The sequence below is a fragment of the Electrona antarctica genome (genome assembly GCF_951216825.1).
Source record: "Electrona antarctica genome assembly, chromosome: 3".
Taxonomy (NCBI): Eukaryota; Metazoa; Chordata; class Actinopteri; order Myctophiformes; family Myctophidae; genus Electrona; species Electrona antarctica.
In genome coordinates, this window is record NC_136808.1 from 5,694,985 (window position 1) to 5,716,230 (window position 21,246).

General features: G+C 43.9%; 2 protein-coding genes across 3 annotated transcripts; both read right to left on the reverse strand.

Annotated features, from left to right (window-relative positions):
• Positions 1-314: 314 nt before the first annotated feature.
• Positions 315-3,557, reverse strand: LOC306920633 (uncharacterized protein; the record flags this gene model as incomplete). The annotated part of the gene is made up of 5 exons (XM_079497442.1): positions 2,927-3,557; positions 2,333-2,460; positions 2,007-2,088; positions 672-811; positions 315-434 (listed from the first exon to the last, which is right to left on the reverse strand). Exons 1-5 carry the CDS (start codon positions 3,189-3,191, stop codon positions 315-317), a joined length of 735 nt encoding a protein of 244 aa, XP_079353568.1. The 5' UTR covers positions 3,192-3,557.
• Positions 3,558-4,746: 1,189 nt separating this feature from the next.
• Positions 4,747-10,251, reverse strand: LOC306920152 (targeting protein for Xklp2-A-like). 2 transcript variants are annotated; one of them, XM_079496798.1, is made up of 8 exons: positions 10,097-10,251; positions 9,905-9,979; positions 7,834-7,952; positions 7,654-7,751; positions 7,410-7,558; positions 6,870-7,041; positions 6,382-6,644; positions 4,747-5,212 (listed from the first exon to the last, which is right to left on the reverse strand). In XM_079496798.1, exons 1-8 carry the CDS (start codon positions 10,100-10,102, stop codon positions 5,153-5,155), a joined length of 942 nt encoding a protein of 313 aa, XP_079352924.1. In that variant the 5' UTR covers positions 10,103-10,251; the 3' UTR covers positions 4,747-5,152. The 2 variants fall into 2 exon arrangements, with proteins under 2 accessions (XP_079352924.1, XP_079352923.1); XM_079496797.1 differs by having other exon boundaries at positions 4,747-4,926; positions 10,097-10,249.
• Between the last annotated feature and the right edge of the window lie 10,995 nt (positions 10,252-21,246).

Consider the following 21,246-nt stretch of genomic DNA (forward strand, 5'->3'; position numbering starts at 1 on the left):
TTTTTTTTAAATTTTGAGGTCAGGCCTAAATGGGTCTTAAAGGAAACATTCAACAGGTAGAGGCTGAATACCAGTGATACATTCTAGGGGTGGCGGACTGGCGGTGGCTCAGGAGTGGAGTGGCCACTAGGGGTGGAGTGGCCAGATGGTAACCTCAAGGTTGCCAGTTCGAACCTGAGCTCCCCAGAGTTAGTGTCAAAGTGTCCTTGAGCAAGACACTGTCATCGGTGTATTGGATGTGTGTGTGAATGGGTGAATGTAATGCACAATCTATGTAAAGCATCTTGGATAATTGCGCTATATAAATGCACCGTTTACATGTATTTGTAATAGAAATAGAAATGAGCTGTACCTTTCTGGGGAGAAATGGCAGGAGGTTGGGATTTGATGTATTGTTGTTTACTGCTTTCTAACTGGGAGAAACCATTTGGACTCTAGGAGAAAATACACAATACTTCAAAATGATTTTATTTTTCACGCCACCAGGAAGTCTATAGTGTTATGGCATGAAATACATTTTAATGTATGCATATTTCAAAATGTAAATAACAGGATTAAACATAGTTCTTACAAAAAGACTCAAATGTCCAGTAGGCATTGTTGCGGAGACAAGGGACAAAAAGCCCACATATACTGACGTAGTGAAGTTTGGAAATAATAGCAAAGAGTACCTTCACAATGATGAGTGGGGACTTTGCAGGTAATGACGCAGTCTTTGGAGTGGCCGCTGCTTGTGGTTGTGATTGAAGGACCACATTCATGTGTTGACTTGTTTGTGTATTTGTGTAAACATGCTTTCCCTCATGTCCACCTTCACAAGAAACAGCATCATGAATTGACGTACATTTGACCTGTAAGCTGTGAAACTGTCATTTTTATCAACTGATCTGCAAGAAGTGGAGAGCATATATCTGGCAGAGTGGTCAAGGCATTTGCTATACCTCCCCAATTGCATTAATCGCCAGTCCTATAAAATCGTATTTTATAGAAAATACAAAATATTTTCAATGTCTCCTCCAGCAACGGTTGTCTATAGGGCCTAACATTTGCTGCCAGTGCTGCTTGTTATGGCCACACACCACCGTGAACATGCCTGACCGATCACGTCCAATCTTGGAAGCCAAGCAGACTTGGTTGGGTCTGGTTAGTATAGGCTAGCATGTGAGATCGCCTGGGTATAAGTGCTGTAAGCTTTGTCATCCATCTAACCACCATGCACTTTAGGGCTGCACAATATATCGTTATCGTATAGTTATTGAGGGATGAACACACGCATATCAGTATCGCAAAAAGGCAACGGTATCGCAATATAGATATATCGTCAATAAATCGTCCAACATCCCTCTGTTTTAGCCTGTGCCCCTCGGAAAATAAACCACCACTGTGCCCCCACACAGTCCTTGCCCACTAAGCATTCCTCTTTTTTTTTTTAAGTTTTCATTGTTGCTAAACTTAGAATATCAAATAACAAGTGTGGGAAGTTGGAACCCAATAGCATTGTTGCAACACTTAAAATATAGAATATCAGTTTTACGGTAATATCGTATATCGTATCGATATCGCAATATTTGGCATAAATACAGAGATATGACATGTTGTCCATATCGAGCAGCCCTAATGCAAAAAGCTGAATCCATGATGTCAGCCTGTGTGAAAATCATACAGAAACTATAGTAAAATACGCACATCACTTCGTGGAGGTGCTGGGTTCAAAAAGTGACATAGGAAAAGAGAAGGGAACCCGCACACTCCAAAAGGTTATTTATTGACGATGTTTCGAGCCAAGGCTCTTCATCTGGTCAAACAACAAGCCTGTGTGAAAAGCCTACAGTAAGCATAACGCCACGTGTGACGACAATCGTCACAATAATGAGGAAAAAGTGTAAAGTAAACATAACAGATTCAAGCTGGTTTGTCACTTTCTAAAAGGAAACGTTCAGTCAGTGAACAGGTGTCGGAATAACAGTGATACTGTACATTTATCTGAAATAGAAATGAGCTGGTACCTTTCTGAGGAGAAATGGCAGGATGTTGGGATTTGATGTATTGTTGTTTACTGCTTTCTGGCTGCGCGCAACCATCTGGACTCTATAGGACGGTAATAATACAATACGTTCTGTTAAGGGGAATAATTAGTATTACATTATGGTTTTTGGTCATTGATTCTCTCTCTCCAACAAGAAGGTTATTTGTCATAAGGCATCAAATAAATGTTTAATTCCTGCCCATACATTTTAATTGTAGGCTCAATAGCTAGCCACATTCCCAGACCTTTCTCATCTCAGAGGAGAAAGGTAAATAACAGGATGACAATAAAAATAAAAGCGAGTACCTTGTTGACAGTGATGAGTGGCGTCTTTGCCAGTATAGTGGCAGCTGCTTGTGGTTGTGATTGAAGGACCACATTCATATGTTGACTTGTTTGTTGATTCGTGTAAACATGCTTTCCTTCAAGACCACCTTCACCAGAAACAGCATAATGAAATGGTATTGGTATCTAAGCTGTGTGAAACTGTCATTCCATATTAATACCAGTTTATGTTGAGATGTTCTCAGGTGTGCATTTCCCCTGTCTTACTAAAATACATCAGTGGAAGGAAAAGACAAACAATGTTGGACATTTTACATTTTTACACAAAGTTCTGCTCTTTAAGAAGTGGGAAATATTCAGGTTTTCAAACTTGTATTACAGCTTTCTAAATAATGAAACAAAGGTGAGACGACCCATCCAATGCAAAAGGATTCACATAAACATGTCTGCATTGCAATACAGTAGACTCACTCATAGGGGCCCTGGTAGCTCAGATACTTAAACTAAAGTACTATGGATCTATAGTAGAGATGATGAATGATGAACAACATTTAATACCACTGACACGTTATTCACTGGCGCACCAGGCGTAGGGAGTTCTATCGTTCCACCAACCTTTCTCCATCCTCTCCAGGGCTGTCTGCATTTCAGCAATCCTCAGGTCCATCTTCTCCAGCAGCCTGGACTGGGCTACCAGCTGCCTCTCTGTCGCCTCCTGCTGGCGAGCATGCATACTGCAGGTAACGCACACGGGACAGCCACCTGCATGTCCCCCTCTTCCCAGGACTAGCTCCAGTTTATGAGCCAGGCTGTCTACTTTGCCTTCCAATGTCCCCAGGCTTGTCAGAGCGGCAGATACCTGGCCCTGCAGCGAGACCATGGTAGACGGCTCCTCAAGGGACTTCCAAAAAATAAATATAAATACGGGCCTGCAGAGAGGGGCTTCAAAAGATCTTGACAAGATGTGAAGAGCTGATTCTATGACAAGATGTGAAGAGCTGATTCTATGACAAGATGTGAAGAGCTGATTCTATGACAAGATGTGAAGAGCTGATTCTATGACAAGATGTGAAGAGCTGATTCTATGACAAACTCAGACCGTTGGAGGTTGAAGAAGACAGTGTGCTCCAAGACTCTGACACTTTAGGCATGATCTCCTTTTCCAAACGATCTTCACCACCATTCTTTAAAATTTGCGGGTCCAGTGTTTCCATGTTTGAATTAAAATGCTGTGCCTAAAAGTGCAGATGGGTGAATGGAAGAGGCAAAGCCCATATGCAAGGGTTGCAGGGCAGGCAGTAGGCTACTCTTTGGAAAGTCCAGTGCACTGCTTTGGACCAGTTATCTCTGTTGGCTTCCAGCCCCACATCCAGAAATAGCCAGACAAGGGGTACAGAGGAAAAGCAGGACTTGGGAAGGGTAGAGATTAGAATAGTACCAGATAAGCATAAGGTATGCCAGGCAGTGGACAGACGTCAGAGAGCACACATTAAATAGTTTATGGCGTACAATTATTGCTTACAATAATCTGATAAATACAATGTTAGCATTAGTTATAGAAAGGCTCATATTTAGAAAACCTATTTGACGATAACAGGCCCATCATTCAAGATTACAAATGTAGTTTTTACATAAATTACCCAGTTTATGGATAGTGAAATGTTTAACAGGACTTCATAGCTCCATGGGTTTTCCAATTTCTCAAGTTGCCATCAAATATGGTTGTCACATGACTGGTCACAAAATCCAATCACCCACTATTGTATTATGGGAAGATATGGGTTACAGGTCTATGGGTTTCGATTTTCCCCTGTAGGAACAGCCACAATGTGGACATTTTAATATGCACCTTAAACATTCTCCAAGAAGCCATGACTGTCAATCTTAAATAATCTAAATACGCTCTATAGTGCTGTGTTGTGATCAATTCAGGCAGTTTTATAGCAATTTAAAACTGTAAATTAACCCCTTGGTCAAGTGGAACATCTTGAGAGATTAATCGGCAACCATCGATATTGGCCTTAAACCAGTTAATCGGTAAAATATCGGATTTAGCAGATATAATTTTTCGAATACAGAATGATCATATCGACATGTTATCGGCCATAATTGCAATTTATTATATCGGATATCAGCCAAAATGTCTCATCGGTACATACAGCTACTTTAAAGTAGTGTACTCAATTTTCAGCCAACCACGTCTTCCTGGATTGGTCCTCTACATTTTTTAAAAGGTAACATTTTCCACTGTGGACAGTTTTGAAACGTGCCTACCAGAGAAAGCAGTAGGCAGGTGATGTAGTTCTGAAATGTCCATATCCCTTCTCTGAGAGAAGGGTTATGGTGCCATCTTATGCCCATTAGTGGCGCCAAAACCTTGATTTTTGCCTTCACAGTACAATACACATACCAATAAAAACTTCACAAAACAAATCTTAGTTAGTAAAAGTTTATTACCAAAACATTTAAGACATTTAAAACCAACAACACAAAATAATATAACATATTAAAAAATAAATAAACGGACACAGGAAAAACGTGGGGACTCGGGCACAGTCAGAGGCAGATCCGACTACAGCACCACAGGTAATTCTTACTGGACGAGCTTTATGAACCTGAGGAGGAGAATAATGTCAAAAACCTTTTTGCAGTGGATAGTTTGTTGCATCTGTGTTTTGACTCCGTAGTGTAGGGAAAGGAGGGGGGACCAAACCGATGACCAGGTGGTATGTGGGGTACCACTTAGGCTTTGATCCCCAACCCCTCTGGTGTTTCTTCATGGCTGGAGAAAGTGTTCTGTTGATGATGCTGTAACCTCAACTTGATGCGGTTTCTTTGGCCTTAAACTCCCAGGTGCAGCAGTTCAAGGCCCAACCCCTGCCAGATTTCCACGAGGTGCACCTGCCCAAAAAGATGGTGCTTGAGCCTACCAAGCCAGTCAAAGCGCATTAAATTCCATCACTGTACCCAAAGAGTTTCACTTCAGTACGGACGGCAGAGTTAAAGCAGACAACCCATCTGACTCCCACAAGGAAGTTGATTTTGTGTCACAGCTCCGCAAACACGCAGCCTCTCCGGTGAGTGACGACTTGCACTGCGTCTGTCAGCATCCAGCCTCGGTAGTAGGGTACCCAGGCTTTTATTTTCGTTCGCGTTCGGCTCAAAAAATGAGAACCTGAGTGAACGTGACGCATTTCCTGGTCTAGGAGAGTGGGAGTGAACTAGAGTGCAGAGGGGTGTCTTTCCTTCGCTGATTGTGGGGGTGGCTCTGATCGGTGAACCAATATTCTCCAGCGGTTGCTCCAAGCGTGCTCACCCTTCTATACCAGAAAGCACGCTGGCCAGGCTAGTCAGCATCTAGCAATAACCAGTCTAAGTCTTGCTGCCTAAGTATGAATAGAATGTTGTGTAGGCTGCCACTGTAATTAAGTCATTGTTGTTTCAGGCAAAGGCCTCTAAAGGTACCACCGTGCCGAAACCATTCAACCTCTCGCAAGGGAACAAGAGGAAGGGGGAGGAGCCTGCTCCATATGTGTCCATGGCTCAGCAGGTTGAAAGGTTCCACACACGCACTCCTGAACGCTACCATCTGCTTAGCCGTCAGAGAAAAGAAATGGGTAAGCATGCATGCAGCGGCGATTCAATTTCTCTTATCTCTTGACTTATCCTGCATCAGTACTAGTACTCTTCCAATGTAACACCAAAAAAAAGGTACATTTTCTTGTAGATCTATAAGCTCACATTCAATGCTGCATGGCTATATACACACACAACTCATTGAGAGCATGTAGAACTGCCATTTTCACTGCACTTAAAATAAGGGCTTAAGTAGTCTTAATACGATTCTTAGAAATCAGAGTCAGAGTCAAAAGTACAATATTTGTCTTTTGAAATGTAGTAGAGTAAGTCACACATAATGTACTTCTGACTTAAGTGCACTACTACTTTGTAAATTGTAACTGTCCACCACTAGCGAAGAGACATGGAACATGTTTGTGTAACATGTCCCAGTGCCATCCTGTGAAATTACTATACATTGGTTAATGCGTTTTCCGTATTGTTCTCCCCACCTCTTGATTTCTCAGGTCTTCTAGTCTCTTTTCCTTCAGAGTCCTCTCCTTTTCCCTCTCCTCAAATGAGAACGGGCACACCTCCACCTCGCTCTTGTCTGAGGGACGAGGATAGAAGGGCAAACCGAAGTGAGGCATCGGGTTGGATTTCACAGGGGTGTCACTGCTCTTGACGGTCATGGGGCGGTTCCTCTGACGGGTCATCAGACGTTGGGTGTGGGGCCGAGTCATCTTTAGTTGTTCGGCCTTCTTTGGAAATGGCCCTTCATGAATGAACAGTGAAACACAGACTTGTTAGTTGGAATAGCAGTGGCAACATATTTAAAACTCTTTAGAGTGGCAATTTGGTTTACTGGGATAAGATATCAAGATGGTACAGGTGATTAAAAGCACAGCTGTGAATTTTGTTACATTGGAAGAGTACTAGTACTGATGCAGGATAAGTCAAGAGATAAGAGAAATTGAATCGCCGCTGCATGCATGCTTACCCATTTCTTTTCTCTGACGGCTAAGCAGATGGTAGCGTTCAGGAGTGCGTGTGTGGAACCTTTCAACCTGCTGAGCCATGGACACATATGGAGCAGGCTCCTCCCCCTTCCTCTTGTTCCCTTGCGAGAGGTTGAATGGTTTCGGCACGGTGGTACCTTTAGAGGCCTTTGCCTGAAACAACAATGACTTAATTACAGTGGCAGCCTACACAACATTCTATTCATACTTAGGCAGCAAGACTTAGACTGGTTATTGCTAGATGCTGACTAGCCTGGCCAGCGTGCTTTCTGGTATAGAAGGGTGAGCACGCTTGGAGCAACCGCTGGAGAATATTGGTTCACCGATCAGAGCCACCCCCACAATCAGCGAAGGAAAGACACCCCTCTGCACTCTAGTTCACTCCCACTCTCCTAGACCAGGAAATGCGTCACGTTCACTCAGGTTCTCATTTTTTGAGCCGAACGCGAACGAAAATAAAAGCCTGGGTACCCTACTACCGAGGCTGGATGCTGACAGACGCAGTGCAAGTCGTCACTCACCGGAGAGGCTGCGTGTTTGCGGAGCTGTGACACAAAATCAACTTCCTTGTGGGAGTCAGATGGGTTGTCTGCTTTAACTCTGCCGTCCGTACTGAAGTGAAACTCTTTGGGTACAGTGATGGACAGGGCCATCCTTTTTGGCAGGTGACCTGAAATCAGGAAATGGTTTAGGAGAAATTAAAAGTCTTACATGGTCACAAACTTGAAGATTTTGACATAACTGAATTCCCAAACAGTCACTCACTGCCACTCAACGCTGCCTCATTTTTCTTCCTATGTTCAGCCACTTCCATCTGTAACCGTTTGATGTGCTCCAGCTCCTGCTGCTCAGAGCTATTTGGTCTGAAGTGGAGGAATATATATTGCATTCAAACAGTTTCCCACAGAATTTCCAACTACATGTTGTCAAAATGCTTTTACTCACTGTACAGGCGCTGCTGCCTGCGTCTTCCGGGCAGCCGCTTGTTTCTTCTGGCCACTCCTGATGGTACTTGATGCTATCTTTGGTCTGACCACCGCCTCTGGCTCCTTGCGCTGCCTTTTCTGCAGAAACGGCATCAATAATGGGTTAGGGGTCAGAACATAGTACAACCACAACTTTTTCCCAGCCCTTGTGGTTGTGATATTTAGCAGGAAATTAAAGTCATTTACAAAAAGACACTTCAGGTAGTTCCGACGAGTGTTTGCAAGTTGCGTGTTTACATGTTATCACACGTAAAGATGAAATTACCTACCTAGGTTCCATCCTGGAGGCTAATCTTTCCAGTGATAAAATGGCCACCAACATAATCAAAAAAGTCAACCAAAGAACAAGATTCCTTTACAGCAGGGGTGCCCACACTTTTTTGACTTGAGGTCTACTTTTAAAATTGCCAGCTCAAGGTGATCTACCAACCAAAAGATAATTATCCCTTTGCTTAAAGGGTAAGACCACTTTTTTAGAGGTTTGGGTTGTTTTCTTACCTTATTATGGTCAAACTAGTCCAGTCCAGGAGTTATTTCGCTCCATAGTGCAGTTTTACAGAAAATAGCGTTATAAAAATACCAGCCCATTGACTTACATTGTACACTGAAACAGCTCTCAAAATCACTCTTTTAGTTCGTAAACAAACACAAACAAAGTTGTTTCAGACAATATAGAGCAACACCAAACCTCATGTGGTTTTTTTTTTTCATAAAAATGTTTAACTTCCTGTTGATTTGTCCATTTTTATTCAGAAGAAAACCCGGACTGGATCCATGGATCCGGATCCAGATCTTCATATAGTAAAATCAACAGGAAGTTAACATTTTTATGAAAAAAAAAAACCACATGAGGTTTGGTGTTGCTCTATATTGTCTGAAACAACTTTGTTTGTGTTTGTTTACGAACTAAAAGAGTGATTTTGAGAGCTGTTTCAGTGTACAATGTAAGTCAATGGGCTGGTATTTTTATAACGCTATTTTCTGTAAAACTGCACTATGGAGCGAAATAACTCCTGGACTGGACTAGTTTGACCATAATAAGGTAAGAAAACAACCCAAACCTCTAAAAAAGTGGTCTTACCCTTTAAAATACTAAAAATATGTACCTATATGGCGAATAAATAAATAACATTAAGGCATTAGGACTTTCAAAATCTAGGTTTCAAAATCAATTCTATTTATTTATCTTTTCAGTTTCCCCGCATTGCAAAGAAGAGACTTAATTTCTGACTTTTTCGGATTTTCTGACTTGATCTGGCCTGTTAACATTTTCATAGACCTGGTTGCTTGTTTCTCTCTCAGTCACGAAATGTGGCAACAGTCAAAGCTAGTCCTAGTTTGTTTTGGTTGTGATGCATGGTATGGCATCATGATGCTACCACACAGACCACACAGAGACTACCGTGGAGGCGCGGACCCCCACGCAGACTATCGCGGATCCCCACGCAGACTATCGCGGACCTCCGCGGGGGTCCGCGCCGACCTCCGTGGGGGTCCGCGCCTCCGCGGTAGTCTGTGTGGGGGTCCGCGGATAATGGGGGTCCCCGCAGAGGAGTCTAGTCCATTTATTTTTTAGAAAAGGGTCCTTTGGTTCCATTTGAAGCAGGCTAAGGCTACACTCGCAGTTACAGAGACCCAGCTCCCATACCCAACTTTGAGAATGAACAATGATGGATAGATATCCTTTTAATTTGTTTGTTTAACAACAGAACAGACCCGACGTTCTCCTTCAAAGCCACCGGCGCGCCGCCGCCTGCCCGAGGCGAGGATTGTTTTTCTTTTTTTCTTTTTTCATGGCAAGGCCAAGCGGTCTACCTGCGCAGCGCTTGCGATCGACTGGTCGACCGCGATCGACGTAATGGGCACCCCTGCTTTACAGGATCTCCTCACTGGTCAACAAAAACACCTTGAAGACCTTAACAGTCTTTGTATTGAGTTTGTACTTGAGTTGAAATGTACTGTAATTCTGCAAACTGTTAATAAATATTGCAAACTGTTAATAAATATTGCAATCAATCAAAAACACAAACCTGGGCAGGCTGGCTTTCAGAGTCAGAGTCAGCGTTGGCCAGGAGACGAGAGACGGTCTTGGGCGGACTTGCGTTCTGTTGTATATTATACACAAAGATTTAAGTTAAATCTTAGAGCAAAGAACCACCGAGAAAAAAATAGTTACCATGATAGACCGTGTCGGGTAAATAAATTTAACACCGGTGACCCACCTCCATTGTGTTCCGTTGATGTTCTTCGCAAACAAAGGAGATCTTCTTCCTACAGAGAAACTGTTGTTTGGTAACCTCGGCTCGCCAGACTTTATCTCCTACGCTGATTGGCACACACGTGTGTTCGAATCAGTGTTGCCATGCCCGCTTATAATAAGCGACTTTGGGCTTTTTTCGTGTTTCATTTTCAAGTCAAGGACAACATTTATATATTTGTCTGCGGGCCGACCCCCATCTGAAAACATTTTATGCCAGGGACCCCATACAAAATTTGTGTTATTAAAATGTTTAAAAAATATTCAAAATGTTTAGAAATGTCTTCCAATATTTATTTTTAGCTTGTAGTTAGCTCGTCTCCATTAGGACTTCCCCCTTAAAGAAAAGTCAATATGGACCAGAGCTAGACCAGAGCCAGCCTGCCCTGTAGCTGTAACTTGTAGACTAGAGTATACCAGTAAAACGCCTTAATATAGGTGACGGGCGACCGAAGGGGCTTGTAACGGACCCACATGGGAGGGTTCCAATTGTCACAATGTGTTGTCCCTAAGGCTTTTATTTTGACTGTTTCCTGCACAAACTGGTACTGATTACACAGATCAAGATCACCTGTGTGGTGCTGACACCCAGTATGGGGCTAGAAGGAGGCATTAGCTCATAAAACTGTCACTTGCCCACCTCGCTGGTAGAGGAACAGATATTGCCAGATTTGCCACAAGAGAGGAATGGCAATGGCAAACATGGAGAAGTTTATTTGAAGAAGGGAAGGACGGACGGACGGACGGTCAGACCGCAAAGGAAGGACGGATGGCCCAAACGAGCCCTGGTTTGATTGATTGATTGATTGATTGATTGAAGAATTTATTAACAGTTTGCAGAATTACAGTACATTTCAAGCACAAACTCAATACAAAGGCTGTTAACTGTGAGTGGACGACCCAATTAAGCATTACACTTGTTTCCAATAGGGTCCACCATGTTCAAATCATCAAAACATTTAGAGACGTACAAATAGACACTTCTATAGACAGAACAGGAATTCATCATAAAGGAGGTAAAAAGGGTAAAAAGGGAAAAGAAACATATACAGTGAGGGGAAAAAAAGGGGTGGGCGGTGGGGGGGATTCACGTTCAGCTCCGTTAATTTGTTTGTTTTCCTTGGAGGAGCTGCGTTGGGTCCCCAAGTCGGCTCCGTGGCCGTACCTTGAGTTGGCTGTGTGGCCGTGACCGTCTCTTGTGTTGTCCTTGCGTTGGGTCCCCAAGTTGGCTCAGTGGCCATACCTTGAGTTGGCTGTGTGGCCGCGACCGTCTCTTGTGTTGTCCTTGCGTTCGTGTTTGAGGGATTCCGATTTTACAGGGGCCAGTTTCGAATTGCAGCCGTCCGTAGGTGCCCTTTGAGAGCGGTTTTGAAAGAGTCAAGGGATTCGCATGTCTTAATGACAGTTGGTAGGGCGTTCCACATTTTGGTGGCATAGGAGCGAAAATAATTTAGTCCCTTGTTTGTGCCGAATCTGGGTTGTACATGGTTCGTTGCACTCCCTCTGGTGTTGTGGGTGTGGACTTCGTTAACATTAAGGAAGTATCTAGACAGGTACATGGGTATCTTGGTGGTGTATCGAATCTTGTGGACCAGACCCATTGCAAGATGCTGTACTCTGTCGTCGACCCTAAGCCATTCCAGCCTGTCGAAGTGGGCAGGGGTGAGGTGGGTTCGGGGGGCTAGGTCAAGTAGGAGCCTGACCAGTTTGTTTTGGGAAGTCTGGAGCCTGGTTTTAAGGGCCTTTGAGGTGCTGTGGTACCAGGAGGTGCATGCATAGTCAAAGAAACCCTGTACAAGGGCTCCTGTTAAGGTCTTCAAGGTGTTTTTGTTGACCAGTGAGGAGATCCTGTAAAGGAATCTTGTTCTATGGTTGACCTTTTTGATTACGTTGGTGGCCATTTTATCACCGGAAAGATTAGCCTCCAGGATGGAACCTAGGTAGGTAATTTCATCTTTACGTGTGATAACATTGTCACCCACTCTAACCAAGAAGCCATTTGCCTTGCTGAGATTACTAATAGAGCCAAAGAGAATGGATTCAGTTTTTCCCAGGTGTAAAGATAGTTTGTTATCAGCGAGCCAGGTGCAGATTCTACCGAGTTCAGAGCTGAGGGCATTTTCAACCTGCAGTTTGTCCCTGTCCGAGACCAGTAGTGCTGAGTCATCTGCGAACAGGAACAAGTTGCAGTCACAAACTGAAGTCATGTCGTTTACATATATTAGGAACAGTAGAGGCCCTAGTATGCTTCCTTGTGGAACGCCACAGCTCACTGGGAGGGGGGGGGGACAGTGTTCCGTTCACTTCCACCATCTGTTCTCTCCCCTCCAGGTAGGATTGCATCCAGCTCACTGATGTGCTATCGAAACCAATTGCTTTTAGCTTGTTAACCAGTATGGAGTGGTTCACGGTGTCAAAAGCCTTTTGGAGGTCCAGCATGACCATGCCGCAGTATTTGCCAGCGTCCACCTCTTGTTTGATGTGGTCGCTCAAATAGAGAAGGCATGTGTCAGTGGAGTGGGATGTTCTGAAGCCGGATTGGAACTCGTACAATAATTTATTAGTGGCAAGATACTTTTCAACCTGTTCATAGACTATTTATTCCATCACTTTCGAGATGGAACTAAGAATAGAAATAGGGCGGTAGTTGCCGGGGTCTAATTTACTCTCTTTCTTGTGCAAGGGGGTTACTTTGGCCAGTTTGAAATCTTGGGGGACCTGTCCCTGTTTGATGGAGAGGTTTACTATGTGGGTGATGATTGGAGCTATAGAGATGGCTGAGTCTCTGAGAAATTTGGAGGGAATGTTGTCATGGCCTGTGGCATTGTGGGGTTGGAGGGCACTCAGTTTCTTAATTACCTCATCAGTTGTTACCATAACTAGTTTAAAATCGTCTTTACAAACACCTAGGTTTCTGTAGAAGGTTGTAATGTGCTCTACACCAAAGAGCCCAGAGTGGGAGGGCAGTTTGTTAACCAGAGTTGTTGCTATGTTTGTAAAGAAGATATTCAAGTAGTTGGCCACATCAAGGTTGTCAGTGATGAGAGTGTTGTCCGATTTTATGTTTATGTTTGAAAACCTGGTTTTTAGTTTCTGACCATAGCCTAGTTGATTGTTTAGTAGCTTCCAGAGCTCATGAGGATTGTTTTTGTTTTCCTGTGCTTTATCATTGATGAAGTTACTTTTAGCTGATTTGGTCATGGCAGTTACACTGTTTCTTAGCTTGATTCGTTGGGTATTTAGGTTGTTCAAACGAGCTTGGCGAACACTGTCGAAGCGCTTGGCTAGCTTTGACTTGCATTTTAGAAATTCAGAGCATTTTTTGTCTCTGGCTTTCATTGCAGCCAGTATGTCCGAATTCATCCATGGTTCCGAGCTGGAACAGAACAGTTTTGCACAAGCCACTTTAGCACCGAGCTGGAAAGGGGAAAAAGGTGATACTTTTATTGTTGGTCAATCTTGTATGAGGGATACTGTTAATTAGTCTTATTGTTGTATGTATTGTCTGAGGGTTATTTATTTCTATATTGCATGTTGATATGATGGATTCAATATTGTATAGTTTTGTGATGTATACAGTATGCTCATGGATGTTATGGAAAATGTATTATGCCTTTTGATTATGGAATGTTATATTGATATAGCCTATATGTTATGTCCTTTTTCCAGTTTCTAGGTTGGGTTCTGAATAAAGAGAAACGTCAAACTCATCAGTCGGCTTTACCCAATTATTATCCAGCCGATCCGCTACAGTAGAAACTTTACCCAAGGACTGCAACTCTTCACCACTCATCTACACTGGAGCTCAAACTATGCCATCAGGCCTGCAACACATCGGACAGTCAAATGAATCTGGTGAACGGTTACATTAACACAAACGCTACAACTGCATGACAGAACATTACACGGTCAGGAGACGGAACATATATGGACATATTGTATATAAGGGTTCTTGAATTTAATTTCAGTTAATGGTTTACATGCAAAGATTATGGTGTTTTACAGTGAGATTGTAATACAGTGATTTAAGGTCTATATTTGTTTTTGTGTTGCATTTATTTATGGTTATTATATTCAAGGTCTTTATTTTCAGTCACACCCTTAGCCTGTTTTTACATTTTATTTGAAATCTAATCCAAAATGGCAGACATTAGCATGATGGTGAATGAGTCAGATGACAATGCAGGTCTAGAATTTGTTGAGAATAAGGTAAAGAGGCTTCTATCTATGTATGACCAGTGGAAGGCTATTGCATGGATCACAAAGACACAGTTAAAGGCCAACATTGCTGAGAGCGACCCAGGACATGTCCTTGACACTTTGGTTAAGTGTAAGGATATTTCGAAACTCTACTCTGACATCTTTAAACATGGCACCCCAGATGATTATGTGAGAAGAAGAGTAAATTTATATCGAAGGACATTTTTGAAGTTCTTTTTGAAAGAATTGTTGATAATGAATTTGGAACAGGGATGCAGGATTGTTTTTATGAACTGCTTGGCCATGATCCTTTTCACTCTCTTTTTGGTACTTCATCACACGTTGGTACCAAGAGTAGCTATCACTCTGCATCTGTGGCAGTAGAGCTTGCCAGGAAGAGGCAGGGGAGGAGTTTATCAGAGCAGATTGAAGATGAACGGAAGGAGCAGATTGAAGCTGAACGGAAGGAGCAGATTGAAGCTGAACGGAAGGAGCAGATTGAAGCTGAACGGAAGGAGCAGATGGAGAAACCCCTGACTGCCATGAAGGAGCAGCAGGAGAAACCCCTGACTGCCATGAAGGAGCAGGAGGAGAAACCCCTGGCTGCCATGAAGGAGCAACATGAGGAGATTCAACAAAAACGGCCAGGCCCGGGTGCTCCGGCTGGCGAGGAAGAAAAGGGCATCAAAAGGCAGCTGGAGGTGACTGAGGGAGCAGCAGCAGTGAAGCCCAAAGACCCGGCCCAGCAGGGTGCAGCTGCCCTGGCCTCAGATCCCGAGGCGCCAGGGGTTTCAGTTGGAGCTGGTACTCTACAGGCCGGAGGGGGTGATCCTAATGCAGTGGCTGCGATGGCCTACAAGGTGACTACCAAGGAAGACGCCCCGGCTGCAGTCGAGGTGGAACGGCGGCCTAGAGGAGTGCCACTGCAACAACGACAACCAGACGAAGAACGGGCATCCCTGCCCAAACAAACCAAAAGGAAACCAGCCATGGCTGGAAGGTTCAAGGCCCAAGACACTATGCTCATCAGTCAATGCTCATCGGAAGTCAGTGCGGAGCATGTTCTCATTGGAGATGGAGTATTTAAGGTGGGAGGAAAGGTGGGAGACAGACTGCACAGCCCCTTCCTACATATTGTATTTAGAATTTTAAATGAGTATGGGGTCACGTAAATTGACAAAAAATCTTTGATTATGCCAAGTTTTTAAATCACTATGATTTTGGTGGGAGTGTAACGGACCCACATGGGAGGGTTCCAATTGTCACAATGTGTTGTCCCTAAGGCTTTTATTTTGAAAGGCTTTCTGTCCAAATGTCAGGTCTCAGGCCTTATTTTGACTGTTTCCTGCACAAACTGGTACTGATTACACAGATCAAGATCACCTGTGTGGTGCTGACACCCAGTATGGGGCTAGAAGGAGGCATTAGCTCATAAAACTGTCACTTGCCCACCTCGCTGGTAGAGGAACAGATATTGCCAGCCGCCCAGATTTGCCACAAGAGAGGAATGGCAAAATGGAGAAGTTTATTTGAGGAAGGGAAGGACGGACAGACGGTCAGACCGCAAAGGAAGGACGGATGGCCCAAATGAGCCCTGGAACAGAAAGAACAGTTTTGCCCAAGCCACTTTAGCACCGAGCTGGAAAGGGGAAAAAGGTGATACTTTTATTGTTGGTCAATCTTGTATGAGGGATATTGGTAATTAGTCTTATTGTTGTATGTATTGTCTGAGGGTTATTTATTTCTATATTGCATGTTGATGTGATGGATTAAATATCGTATAGTTTTGTGATGTATATTATGCTCATGGATGTTATGGAATATGTATTATGCCTTTTGATTATGGAATGTTACAGTATATTGATGTAGCCTATGTATGTTATGTCATTTTTCCAGTTTCTAAGTTGGGTTCTGAATAAAGAGAAACGTCAAACTCATCAGTCGGCTTTACCCAAATTATTATCCAGCCGGTCCGCTATACCATTATACCGGAATAATGTCACTTCATTATGTCAGCACTGTCATAGAAGTTTCATTTTAAATTGTCTCATATAAGCAGGGGTGCACATTAATATTTTGGGCTAGTTCTCAAAGGAGCACCTGGACATGTAAGTTACGTGTGTCACGGGTAGTGTACTAGTACTCAATAGTCCACCAGATGGAGGTGTGTGTGTGTGTGTGTGTGTGTGTGTGTGTGTGTGTGTGTGTGTGTGTGTGTGTGTGTGTGTGTGTGTGTGTGTGTGTGTGTGTGTGTGTGTGTGTGTGTGTGTGTGTGTGTGTGTGTGTGTGTGTGTGTGTGTGTGTGTGTGTGCACCGTTCAATATTAATGTAGTGTTATACGTGATATAAACCAGTTTTGTCAACCTGTCCAATGGGAACGTGTTGTTAGTTAACGTGTCTGGTTATATAGCCTAGAACCTTCCACTTCATTGAGAATATGTTATTAGTTAACTGGTTTTCAGTATACCTTTATATTATTTAAGTAATTCTGCCAGTCAGGTGAGAATAAGAGGAAGATAAAATGTCTCAGTTTTTGAAAGAAAATTCAGCAAGTTGAAGAGCAGATTGAGCAGAGTGTTTTCAGATAAATGTTTCTGATTCAGCAGTTGCCTGTCACAGCCATAGGCTACTATCATGGCAATGTGTGCAGTCATTGGTTTTATTGATTTGTTTTATTAGCCTAATTGATCAATAGTCTGGGGCTTTTGAGAGGGAGAAATGATAGACAATTTTGACTTCAATAACAAATAAAAACTCTTTGCTTTTAGGACACAAACTACAAATAAAACCAAAGTGGGGCCTTTGGTCCATGGATTATTGAGTGAGTGATTAATATGTGTAGATAGATGATAGATGAATGATGGTAAAGTATAGTACAGCTCAATTATTTACTGTAAATCAAATGCAGGTCAAACTAAAGCTAAATTAAAGAGCTGGAGAGACAGCTAGGGATCGACACTACAGGTATAGCAATGATTACTATCAGAATATTATAGTGATTTAACCTTTTAAACAAAAATATATATAATTTACCCTCCGCGTGTGTCCGTCCGTGTGTGTGTCCGTCCGTCTGTGAACAGCTAATCTCCGGCACCGTTAACCCGGTCGATGTCAAATTTTGCACACACACTCCCTGGATGCCAACGATGAACCTCTGCCCCAACATTTCCAGAACGGCCTGTTATAGCGCCACCAGGAGGCCGCTTTGTGCAAAACAAGTTTTTGGACAGTACACCTACAGATTTTGTCCAAACATCACACAAATTGGTACACAGTCTCTCTAGAGCCATTCAACGAAACGGGTCTTTCAGATTTCTCAGACTCCATCCTGATTGGCTAAGATTGGCTTCCAAAGTTTGCAGGAGTGCTCAGTTTCAAACAAAATGCTGCAAATCATGGACACATCGTGTGATTTCTGTGAAATTGTGCACGCACATTCCCACTAGTCCGAGGAAGAAATGCCACGTGACCATTTTCAACTCGGCCTCATGGTGGCACTATAACTCGCCAAAAAGTGTTTTACCTCTAACTGCACGGATCTGTGGATAACTTTGTATGCCAACTCCCTAGAGGCCAAGGAAAAACCTTTGCCTGGAATTTTTCACATCTGCTCTTTATAGCGCCACCAGGAGGCCGACATATGTAAAACACATTTTCTAATATTACTCCTTCAGATTTTATCCAAATTTCACGCAAATTGGTACACATGCTCTCCATAGTCATGTGATCAAGACGCGTTTGTTTGATTTCTCATAATCCACCTTCATTGCCTACGATTGGCTTCTAAACCTTTCAGGAGTAGCCCGCTTTGTACCCGTTTTGTACAAATTGCCACAATTACTCAACGCAGCGTCCGATTGCGGTGAAACTGTGCATGCATATTCCCACTAGGCTGAGGACGAAATGCCACTTGACAGTTTTCAAATCAGCCTCATGGTGGCGCTACAACAGGTCACACACACACACACACACACACACACACACACAAAATACTAGAAAAGATTGTATTTAACCAAATACAAAGCTACTTCATTATTAACGATTTGATTAGTGAATATCAACACGCTTATAGAGAGGGTCACTCAACAGCCACGGCACTTACACAAATGACAGATAAATGGTTGAAAGATATTGATAGGAAAAACATGGTGGGAGCAGTACTATTAGACTATAGTGCTGCCTTTGATGTAATAGATCATGGAATTTTAATTGATAAATTGGAGTGCTATGGTTTTGCCCCTGTCAAGTATACGAACGCGTTGGCTTTGCTTCAGTAACCCCACAGGAGTCCCGGTTTATTATAAGAACAACAGACAGGATAGATAGAACAGCTTAGGCTATAACATGTGTGTGTCTGGCGTGACCGCTCAACCACACTTGACTTCATACAACACTGGCTCTAGTCAATGACGTCAGAGCATTCCTATTGGTTGGAAGGTCTGTCCTTCAACATACCTTGACATCTCCCCTTCAAGTTATCATCCCTCTCAATAACAAGTTTACAATCAGTCACTGAGCATCAATCACAAATCAATCACAAATCACCAAATCCCCCACTTCTCTTCCCTTCCTTTTTTTTTTCCTTTGTGTGTGGGGAAACAAATCAATAAACAGCGCACTTTCCAGTACCAATATTCAAATGCAAAATACGACATTCAACTTTCCTTTGTCAACCTACAAAACATTACAATGCCTTTCACATATGTCCCTTTTTTCCATTTTTTTTTATACATTTGGCTCACAAATCCATCCTCAAAACGCGTCTGCACACTCTACCCGACCGTGTCACCACCTGACCTTCTGGTGCGTGTCTGACAGGTCCATCGTTTTCACCCTGTCCCTGAGGAGGGCCCTGCGTGTCAGCCCTGTCCGATCCTACAGTCTGTGACAGTCCAACAGTCTCCGTATTCCCTGTTGTAGCAACAGTTTCTGTATTCCCTGTCGTAGCTTGCGGCACGCGTTGCAGATGCCGTCTGTTCCTTCGCAACTCTCCGCCCCCTGGTGTATTCACCTGATATGAGCGCTGTGTACAGCTCTCACGGACGACCGATGCCGGCCCTTTCCATGTCTTTTCCTTGTCCAACCTCAGCAGGACATTGTCTCCCGGATGTAGTTGTGGCAAGTCCCTTACTCCATGTCTCCTGTTGAAGTAGAACGCTTGTTGTTGTTTGGCCTCTGCGTCTCTGCGTCTGATGAGGTCCGCATCAGGCCACCCGGGAACCAGATTCTTCTTGAGTGATGGGAGTGTGGTTCTGATCTTACGTCCCATGAGTAGCTCCGCTGGGCTTACGCCCGTCGACGCCGTTGGTGTTGCTCTGTAACACATCAACGCCAACACTGGATCATCTTGTTTGAGTATGCGCTTAGCCAATTGCACAGCGCGCTCTGCATGACCGTTTCCTTGCGGGTTGTGAGGACTGGATGTGATGTGTTCAATGTCATATTGTCTACAAAAGTCCTTCCAGGCCTCGCTAGTGTAACAGGCGCCATTGTCGCTCTGGACTTGCTCTGGGGCCCCGAATCTGGCAAAGGTCGCCTTCAGTACTTTAACAACTTGGTCTGTTGTCATAGCGGTCAACTGTAATATCTCCAGGTACCGTGAGTAATAGTCCGATACCACACAGTAGTACTTGCCGTTATGTTCACACAAGTCAGTTGCCAACTTTTGCCACGGACGTTCTGGCAAGGGCGTAGGTTTCAGTGGCTCCTTGCGCTGTGTGCGTCTATTAGTCTGACAAAAGCGGCATGTTTCCACCCTCTGTTTGATATCCCCTGATAGTTTGGGCCACCACACGGTCTCCTGGGCTCTTTCCCTGCACTTTGATAGGCTCTGGTGTCCCTCATGTATGCGCTCTAGTATCTCTCGTCTCATGGACTGTGGAATCACAATGCGACAGCCCAATGTCACCAGGCCCTCACATAATGACAATGAGTCTTTCACTGCATAATAGTCTCTCGTATTGAGCGGTGTGTTACTCACTTTTGTTGGCCATCCCTCCGCGATCAGCTTCCATACATTCTGTAGCTGCTCATCCTCCTGTGTAGCGGCTCTGATCCTATCCAGTTTGTGCTGTGACACTGGCCAACTGTGAGTGACAGCATCCACGTGACATTCGACGATCTTCTCTGTAGTGTTGTCCCTGTTCTCTACAGGACTGCGTGACAGGGTATCTGCAATCACCAGTGTCTTCCCCGGTGCATATTCCGCTCTGGCGTTGAAGCGCATCAACCTCATCAGGAGACGCTGACACCTCACTGGCACTGTATCCAAGTCCTTACTGTTTATCAATGGCACCAGTGGCTTGTGGTCTGTGATGAGTCGGAAACTGTCCATGCCAACCAGGTATTTCTGGAACCTCTCACAGGCCCATACTCCTGCTAAGCATTCCTTCTCGATCTGTGCGTATCGAGTCTCTGTATCCGACAGTCTCCTGGAGCAGTAGGCGACAGGTTTCCAGCTCTCCCCACTGTGTAGCTGTAGCAGGACGCCTCCTATCCCATAGCTGCTTGCATCCGCCGAAACAGTTGTCAGTCTTTGTGGGTCATAGTGGGCCAAGACTGGCGAGGTGATAAGGGCTTCCTTCAGTTTCTGGAATGCCCGCTGTTGTGGCTGGTCCCATGCCCACATATGTTTCTCTTTCAGTAGGTCATACAGAGGACCTGCTGTTGACGCCAGGTCTGGAATATATTTGCCCATGTAGTTAATCATGCCTAATGCACGTTTTAACTCGTGTACATCAGTGGGCTCCTTTAGCTCGCTGATGGCACTGACTTTGTTTGGGTCCGCTCTCACTCCATTGGCATCCACGATGTGGCCCAGGAACCGCAGCTCTGTTTGTCTGTACACACATTTTTCCTTGTTGAGTTGGAGACCAGCCTGCTCCATTCTCCCCAGCGCTTTCTGCAGGCGTTGGT

Excerpts from the sequence above, each read along its gene's own strand:
- LOC306920152 (XM_079496797.1), bottom strand. Across the intron at positions 7,559-7,653 it reads TGAGGCAGCGTTGAGTGGCA|GTCACCTGCCAAAAAGGATG; the intron begins GTGAGTGACTGT and ends TCCTGATTTCAG. Across the intron at positions 4,927-6,381 it reads AAGACCTGAGAAATCAAGAG|GTTCATAAAGCTCGTCCAGT; the intron begins GTGGGGAGAACA and ends TCTCCTCCTCAG.